The 9,596-nt window shown below is 36.6% G+C and overlaps 1 protein-coding gene across 4 annotated transcripts in view; it reads left to right on the plus strand.

The window, feature by feature from the left end:
- Nucleotides 1–8,861, plus strand: part of LOC121441191 (connector enhancer of kinase suppressor of ras 2) — a 217,155-nt gene extending 208,294 nt beyond the window's left edge. For all 4 annotated transcript variants that reach the window (XM_041642326.1, XM_041642327.1, XM_041642328.1 and 1 more), the window contains 2 exons: nucleotides 4,908–5,104; nucleotides 7,888–8,861. In XM_041642326.1, the coding sequence (XP_041498260.1) occupies nucleotides 4,908–5,104; nucleotides 7,888–8,103 (413 nt within the window). In that variant the 3' untranslated portion in view covers nucleotides 8,104–8,861. The remainder of the gene's footprint in view (nucleotides 1–4,907; nucleotides 5,105–7,887) is intronic.
- The last annotated feature ends 735 nt before the right edge of the window (nucleotides 8,862–9,596 follow it).

Raw genomic sequence — 9,596 nt, forward strand, 5'->3', positions numbered from 1 at the left:
TTGTAACTTAACCTTTCCCAACCTTGGAGCTCATTGCACAGCTGTGTTGTAGAAAGAACAACTGTTTCTATGAGGATATCATTGTCCAATTTTAAAAGAACAGAATTCTCTTCCAAAACATGTACCAAGACTCCATTTCCCGTTGTTTGCTTCAGAGCCCAATTCTTGGTTTTGTTTCCACCTTTTACTCTGCTTTAGCAGCGTCATTACAGTGCCAGGGAGTATGGGAAGACAAGAATGAGATTTCAGTGTCCTTAGTTTTCATCACAGAAGCATGAACAGTATTAACCAATTACTTTTCAGTCATTACACAGTCACCTAATAGGCAATCTTCTTTGGAACATCTTATTTATAGAGACATCTATTACTCCATTTGAATTTGTTGAGAGCCTGAGGCATTATGGCAGATAGAGAATGGGAAATGCAAATATGAGTAACACAAATTTCCCTGAGAGGAAAGTCGCAATATAGACCTTTGAAGGAGAATCCACTAGCATACGGGAAGAAAGTACTGGAAATTTCCTCATGAGTTTTGTATCCCATCCTTTTCAGCATCATTTTTTTGCCTATATTTATAGCGTAGACTAATATAGACTAATAAATGTGTGTAAATTATGAACAACAAACATGTTTTAGCCTGTAAGGGTGTAGAGTCAAGAAAAGTTAGAAATTACTGAGCCGAAATGCATAGAATATATTAACCAAAAGTTTTGGAGAATTGAGAAATACATTATGATCTGCTCATAAGTTGTTTCAAGACATTACAACAAACTAGTATTTTTCATTAGGTAATCTTTTGTTTGAGCTTTTCTTTATTCTTTTTACTACCGGGCGATCATATGTAACCTGCAGAAGACCAATGAACTATATTGTGATATTCAGTGTGTTCCTGGATTCCTAATAGCATATTCATATATATATGAATGACATCAAAGAATATCTTTTTTTCACTCCTGCCAAGTGTGGCACAACCAGAAATGATCATCCCCTGACACAGAATACAAATTAATTGTTTAATTTTGACCTTCAAATCCACCAGTTAATTAAATTTTATATAAGAAAAGGGACTTTATACACCCTTTCTCCTTTAGGAAAATGAAACTTTTTTGATGAGTACCTGACACAGACCTAATTTATCTGCTGCAAATGTAAATACAATTTGGGGGAAATTTTATTCCTTCATAGATCCAGATTTCGTGAATAAATTAGATGCCAATTAAAATGTCATTGCAGCAGTGATACACTTCCTCAGTGGGAATCACAGAAGGTTCCTATATATTTCCTTTTATTTGAATGTGTTCTACACTTTGCCAATTTTCAGAAACATTCACTCAAATTGCAAAAGAGCTGGTTTTTAGCCAGTCTTCCAATGACTGAGCTGGCACATTGAAAGAAATTCAGTTGGGAAGCAGGCCTCACCAAGTGTTTGCCTCATCTTCCAAAGCAAGTTCTTCCAAGAGAAGAAAAAGCAAAGTTTGAGAAGAGAAAACCCTGGAGGGAAATGTGAAGGAGATGAAGAAGAAGAGAACAAACAGAAGAAAAGAAAGGTGCTTTCATGTTCTCAGTTGCAACAGTAGCCCTGTAGACTTAATTGATATTCATCTGAGAAAAACCAAGGAAACCAATTGAAAACTATAAAAGAAAATAAAGGTCTGTTTTTGTCTTGAATGTTGAGTTCTGTGTTGTTTTGACTGTTGAGCACAGTGAATCAGATTTATAATGTGACTCTGCCCCTCACTCCCTTCCTTTGAAAATAAAGACTCTTTGTGTAGTCTTAAAATGTTAAATACTTGGTGACATTTTGTGGTAGCCTGGCTTCTCAATCTGTCATCCTTACTCATTCCACTACTGTGTCCTGTGCAGTGTTGCATGTATGTGGTGTATACAGAACTAAGGGGGGACTTTCTTTTCTCTGCTAGGAGCCGCACCATCCACTTGCTGTACTTTAAAATGTTTCTGTGTTCTGTGTCATTGTGAGTCATTGTTCGGATGTGCTGCCCAGAGGTGGACTCATGCTTGGCTTTTTGTACAGATGTCATACCAAATTCTTTGTGCAATTATTTTCTTTTGGTTAAATGCTTCTCTCAAATAATTATAAGTAGGGACAGAGGAGACTTTTGCTTTTAAAATAGTTACTTATGTAAATTTTTAACATAATCTAGGCTTAGTCTTCTTAAAATAAAACTTGGCTGAAATTGTATAAAACTTAAAGATTCTGCTCCAGCATTCTAAAATGTTAAAAGTTAAGGCAAGCGGGCTGGCTGGAGATATAGTTCAGGAATAGGATGTTTGCCTAGTATGTGCGAGACCCTTGGTTTAATCCCCAGTAGAGAGTTAGGGATACAGAGACATAAAGACATAGAGAAGAAGAACAAACGATGGCAAAATGTAACAAGATATATATGCCCTACAGTATTAGGTAATATGAGAAAGATTTCTCTTAAAATAAAAAAAAATCACTGTGTGAAAACCATCCTTAAATTCTAACACTATAATCTAGATCCTTTTTGCTTCTTTCCCCTTCTTTCTAGAACTGAAAGAAGTTTTAATACGTTGTGCCACCTGACACCTTAGCTACTGTAATTCTCATCCACTAAGCCTCTTAGTGATAGCCAAACCCCTGCTCTCAAAAATTACTTCCGTCTTTACATGCAATCTAACCTTGAGGCAAATAGAATAATTACTAAATTCCCCAGTGTCCTTTCCTGAATTATGAGTTTATGAATTGGAATTGTTGTTTTCAAATGTGTCCTCGTTTTTACAACTCCATTTAGTGACCATAAGTTGCCATGTGGTTTTGTTCCTTCCTTCTTCCTAGGCATTCTCATTTGAAATTCTCTATAATGAATCCATCTTGCTTTTACCTTGAAAACCCATTCTTTTCGTAGACTTCCATCCACCCATCCACCAAAATCCCCTATGTACTGAAAACATTCAAGGATGAACCACGAGAGAAGGTTAAGATTTTATTTAGTGGAATTTGTTATATAATACACTGAGAACATATGCTGACAGATGATAAGGGATTTTCTACTGAAAAGACTGAACAATCATAGCTATGCTCAGCTACTCAGAACTGCAGAAAGCTACATACAGACTTAAACAAAACTGCTTTTCAATCCTAAAGGTAGTCCCTTAAAATTATAACATTATTTTAGACTTTGGGGGCAGTTTTAGGTGTAGCGTTTTAAAATTTGTTTAGAGCATCCTCTGCATAGCCCAAGGGATGGTGTCCATAGTTTACACAAATTGTGGGTATAACTCATCACCCCCATAAGTGTTCTGCCTCTGACATTTACCTTCTTTGCCAGAATATGAGCACACAGAAATATTCCTGTGTAGAAAGTATTACCGTCTCTGTATAGTTTGTATCCAGTTAGAAACCTTTTCTATGGAAAGCTCAGTACTTTTTATTAAAAGATTGCATGCAAAACATGAAATAAGTGTTTAGAATGCTGCATTTTAAGCTACTCACACATTAATTGGCACCTTCAATTAAATTCATACTTTAAATGATTAAATTTTTATTCCACCATTTATGTGAGATTATGATCTTGAGCAAAGACCTCCCCTGATATAAAATGAATATTTCTTCATATGATGGTGAAGATCAAATGAAATTATGAGTGTTAGTTATTTACCCTACAGCCTGACATAAAAAAAATGTTCATTAGTATTATGTTAATTAGGGAATCTACTTTTAAAACTGTATCCAAAAGCTTAGGATTGCATGGACCATGGTGGAATGCATGACATTCTATATTTATGCCTTGGGCCAGTATAAATAGTATTCCTCAAATAAGACCCCACTGCTCCCCAAAGAAGAATCCTAGTTCATTTTTATTACTTATATGACAAACTGATATGTTTAATAATGATATAACATCATTATTAAGATAATTTTAAAGCAAGATGACACATTAAATTGTTCATCTAGATTTAAAATCCACACTTATGATTGTCTTAATTCTCTCAAAAATATTTAAGTGGAGTATTTTTCTTGTCAGAATTTTAAAATGTTATAAATTCTCTTAGTACATGTCAGATATTTCTTTATATTTGCTTATAAATATATCCATGTGCTTCATTTTAATTTAATTTAAAACATTAGTATTGCTAAGTATGGTAGCTTATATCTGTAATCCCAATACTTGGGAGACCAAGGCAAAAGGAGTGCCATGAATTTGCGGCCAGCCTCATATGTTACAGGACACAGCCTGGGCTGCATAGTGAATTGCAGGCCACCCTGGCCTACACAGTGAACTCCTGCCTGAAAAATCAAAACATTATTTTTGATAATAACTTAGGATCAGTTACTGTATTGATGATGTACCAGAAATTGTCATGGCAGTCACATGAAATCTAATAATCTATTAAATAGCTCAACAATCTTAATCATATGTATACCAACCAATATCTTCCATCTTAGGAAGTCTGAAAAAATGAAAATCATTCAGTATTAATTAACCAGGAAAACTCTATTAAATAGCATATCTGCCTTTATTAGTTATTGTCTTAAAATACTAAACTATGTGAAGCAGCATTTCCTTGTTATGTACATTTTATATTCTAATTCTTTGGATTTGAGATATGTGTAGCTATTTTTCTCTCAAGAGGCTCTTTGTTGAATCATAAATCCTATTTAATCCTTCTAAAATAATTGGCTGCCCATCGAATATCTAACCCAATCTAGCACCTGTGAGGTATTTTGGTTTACTTTATTTAATTTTACTTATTAGAGATATTTAAGTATTAGACTTAATACCTAATCATTCATCAGACTGTTTTTCAGGTAATCCAATTTTTAGAAGAGTTTTCCAACTACAAAATAACTTTATTAAACTGCATGTCTGTCTCTTTCCCTCCCTTCTCCCCATTTTTTACCCCGCTCCCACCCTGTCTTTCAGGTGAAAACCAGGAAGAGAAGTTAGGAGACTCCTTGCAAGATTTGTACAGGGCACTGGAGGAAGCCAGTCTGTCGCTAATAGGAGAACATCGCATTTCAACCAAGATGGAATACAGGCTATCATTTCTAAAAAGATGTAATGATCCTGTGATGAATGAAAAACTGCACAGGCTGAGAATTCTTAAAAGCACTTTAAAGGTAAGGTATGAAAGGGACAGATAAATTCTTTTGGGCAGGTTTATTCCTAACCGAAACTCAATTGTCAGATACTCTAAGTGGTACAACAAAACAGGGAACTGGAGGACAGACAAGGTAAGCAGCAAGAACCTGCAGCAGAGTGACGGGGAGGGGAATCTGTCAGGACTTTTGTTGAAGTCCTAAGTCACTGACTAAATGCTGCATGACTTAGTTTTAGGAGAAAGCAGGATGTGGTTAAGACTTTCTTCTCGAAAAGCAGGCTTGGTGCTATTCCTTAGTCTTTTGATTCCTTAGGAGAAGTTCACCATGTAGTATATTTATCAAAGCTATTAAAGGCATATGGTGTGCATGTAGAATATTTAAGCGCTTGAAATGTTTTGTGAATATTTCCTGCATAAATTTCAACACATCTGGAGTGAAGGTTCCACGTGAAATCATCATGTTCCACGTAGAGATTGCATAATTGTTCTGTTCATATGATCCGTTCCGAACATGCATATCACCTTCCCAATGTGTACTTCTGTAAGATCTTAAGAGTGTTTTCATTCTTCTTATGCCACACCTAGATTGGGGAGCAGGTGGTAAGGACAGGGGAACAGAGGGGCAGAAGTTGAAGAAGGAGGTTGTATAGATGAGGAAAGGGCCCATCTTATAAACCACCTGAACAGGTCCTGCATCACACAGAAAGGGAAACAAAATAAAAAGAATTATCATACAGAATGTGGAGCACAGCAATTCCAAAACACAGAATGTCAGAGGACTTCTTTGAAAAGTCTTTAAATCCACAGCATTCTCCTAAGAATGTAATATTGGAATAGAGATGAGTACTAAATAGATATATGCAATAGAAAAAATGATTATTTGAAACGTTTTCAGGTAATAATGGCCAAGGATTCAGAGTCAACTAATCCTGTGGTATTTGTACAAATGCTATTCCACAGAACAATTAATGGACCTTGGTAGCTAATACCACAATTCTAGGCAGAGCTATAATAGTCATGAGAGTAATTGTAGTGACCAACTGTATTCCAAAGATATTCTCACTATCCTACCTTTTTTTATTTTTGTTCTTTGTTAAATTTTTCCCTATAACTTATTCAGATCATACTTTTCCTCTCTTCCAATTCCTCCCAGATCCTTTTCTCTCTTCCAGCTCTTCCCAGATTCTCTCCACCCTGTTTCTCTCTGTCTGTCTCTGTCTCTGTCTCTCTCTCTCTCTCTCTTTGTGTGTGTGTGTGTGTGTCAAAAACAAATAAATAAAAACCAAGAAATACACACAAAACAAAACCAGATCTGAAACCAAAATATGCAAGCAAAAGACAAATGAGACCAAAAGAAAGTCCAAGCAAAGCAATATGAGATAAAAGGTCTGCAGAAATCCTGAGTTCTTTTTATGTCCCTTGCCTCTTTGCCATATGTGAATATATTAAATATCTGGTCCTTGTATGCTGGCTGTCATATCCCTCTCTCTCCCACGCCCTCCCTCTCTCCCTCTCTCCCTCCCTTACCTGCCTACTTCCTCTTCTCCTTCTCTCATTTCTTCTCTTTTATGCTCTGTAAATACTCTACAATATTTTTGTCCTGTGACAATGAATATGAACCACTATAAATGTTGGGTTCAAGAAGAAAGAGTGACTCACCAAATACATGGTGCTATGTTTCACTCTTCTGCTCTTCTAAGACAAAGATAATGAAGAAAGTCACTAAAAGGAAATGTCCCTTGCTGGTTCAAAAATTGGGGGGATAGAAAGAACCCTGTACTTTGGGGAATGAAAAAGTAATAGGTTGTAAAATCTTCTGTTACAGAAAAATGCCTGAACAAACGCAAAAGTAGATCTCAGATCCCACCATAGGCAACTCCCACCATCATCATCCCATATCTATTAATCTCTTGTCTCCTCACTGGCCAAAGCGCTTCTTAGGCATATTGTTGTCTTCTTTCTCTCCCAACTCTGAAACAGAGGTGTGCTTTTTCACTCCTGCAAAACATTTCCAGGATTCCCTTAGCCCTCTGTTAGATCCATAAAAGACCAGACTGGTTTTCTCAAACTGTCCTAACCCTTTCTCCATCTTACCTTCCACAGCAAAAATTCTCTTCTCCATTCGATACTTGTGCCTTTGAGAATTATACCCAAATGAAGCATTGAGAGTTAAACCAAAATGACGCCTAGTCATCGGCTGAATCCCAGCCTGTAATATGAAAGGGAAAGGCATTGTTCTTTATAGGGTCCCAGTGCTATGAGAAGGGATCTTCAATAGTCACAGGGCAAGAATTCTGGATTGCAGCAACAGGGGGGCCCTGTTACTCTCACTGGGGCATGAAGAGTTTACCATAAAGAAGGAAAAGCAGGACAAGTTCCAGAATAACTCAGGAGTTAGTGGTAAATCTACCTGATGGCAGGGATGGGATGGTACAGAAACATCATAGAGAGAGAAAGGCTTCTTCTCGGGTGTTTAAGGAAGGTTTGAAGAAATGAGAGACTTTTAAGCTGGGTCTTCCAAGTTGAGGAAGGTTTCCTTAAAACATGAAGGTTTCCATAAGCAGAAATGGCAAATGGAAAAGGCCAAGAGTAAAAAGTTAAACACGGACAACAAGCAAGCTAAGACATAGCACTGAGTTAGAAGAAAAAAAAAAGATGCAACATGATTTTCGTCTAGATAAGTGAATGTGAGCTTATCAAATCAGTTCGTAGAGCCTTCTGAATTTATTGGCTCGATGACTTGTTTGAAATTTTGATAAACGTTCATTTCTATCTTAACTATTAAATTCTTTTGCTTTTCAGGCCAGAGAAGGGGAAGTAGCCATTATTGACAAAGTCCTAGACAATCCAGACTTGACATCTAAAGAATTCCAACAATGGAAGCAGATGTACCTCGACCTTTTCTTGGATATCTGTCAAAGCAGCACCTCAAATGACCCACTAAGTATCTCTTCGGAAGTAGATGTTATCTCTTCCTCTCTAACACATACTCATTCGTACATTGAGACACATGTGTAAGTGCATTCTGACTCAAGGCCACCTAGTACCTGCTGGTACTCTGAACAGGTACATGAGGTAGTTTTTTATCAATGTGTTGGACACTTGACAAGCTATACTTTAATGTTACCAAACTCTATGAAACAAAGCATACATGGTCACATTACCGCTGTCTTTAATGAGCATTTGTATGTTTTATATGCAGTCCGTGCTCAGCTTATGTGCAAAATCAACTCTCTTTAATGACTTCAATTAACTTTTACAAAGAAGTCTGCATACAGGTGGTCTTCAGATAGAAAAAGCACAAAAAGGCAGTTTTCTACCTGAAGTCGTCTTTTCTCCCTTTAAGTTAATTTTCTATAAATGAGACTTCAAACGTAAATCACACTTTTTTCAGGTGCAGACCTCCTTGTGGGTGGGAAAGAATTTAAACCTTTTTATATTTATTAAAATGTCCTAAGAATTTTCTTAAACATTGCACAAAGTTTAATGCTGTAGTTTTATTTTTGTGAAATGTAGGTGCGCATAAAAGAGTTTAGCAAACTAGAAGAGCGCCAAGATAAGAAAGGTTCAGGCAGCTAATACCCGTCTTAATAGTCTAGTGACCTGTGCTAACTGGCTAATGGAAGGCACTATTCCAAATCAAGGAGAGCACTGCATGGTGTATCAGGGCAAAGCTTTGTAAGATGTTTTTGTAACTAAGACCAAAATCGAAGATAGAGCTGCTTTATTTTCTTGGTTTAAATCTTCCTTTATTTTTGTAGTGACGAAATGCTGATTGTGTACAGAAGAATTTAAGAATGGATTTTTTAAAACAGACTTAACTCACCCAGAAAGGCAGCTAACAGCTATACATACATACCTACATAATGGATACATACATGCATACATACATACATCTATATATATATACATAATTTCAGCCCAAACTCGTGGTTTTTGAACTCTTAACTCTTAAAAGACAAAGTATACACTGAATTGAGTCCATTTTCCAGGCAATTTCTAATTTTCCCTTGGTCTGTTAACTAAACTTCTGTAATTATACATCAGACCAGGGAGTAAAATACATTTAGTCATAGCAGATGGAAGTTACAATAGAGAAATCAATGTGAAAAAATGTTAATGGACTTGTCCGCTAAGGAACGGAGAGTGCGGTCATTCAGGGAGTCGCCACTCTGAGTGACCTGAGATCAGGCACTTAGAGGTTTCCCTATTCCTGACCTGTTTATACAGTGGGTGGAATGTATGGCAACATCCTCTTCATATATACAGCCATTTCTGTGTGTCCAGTTTTGGAAAGTGACCACAGCATGAAAGTGACTTGCTGCTTTTTACTGTGTGGCTGCATAGTGTACAAGTCACAATTCGCTGTTTTTCCAGGAGGGAGAGAGCCTCCTTTACTATTATTCTATATCCTAAAATCTACTTCTGATCAGCTTTCTCCTGTCGCCTGTACAGCTCAGTGAATGTACTTATATCTCTAAGAGTTCAAATATTTTTGCTGTAGAGAAGGA

The sequence above is a fragment of the Microtus oregoni genome, unplaced genomic scaffold, assembly GCF_018167655.1.
Source record: "Microtus oregoni isolate MIOR12 unplaced genomic scaffold, Mior012 000074F_000, whole genome shotgun sequence".
Taxonomy (NCBI): Eukaryota; Metazoa; Chordata; class Mammalia; order Rodentia; family Cricetidae; genus Microtus; species Microtus oregoni.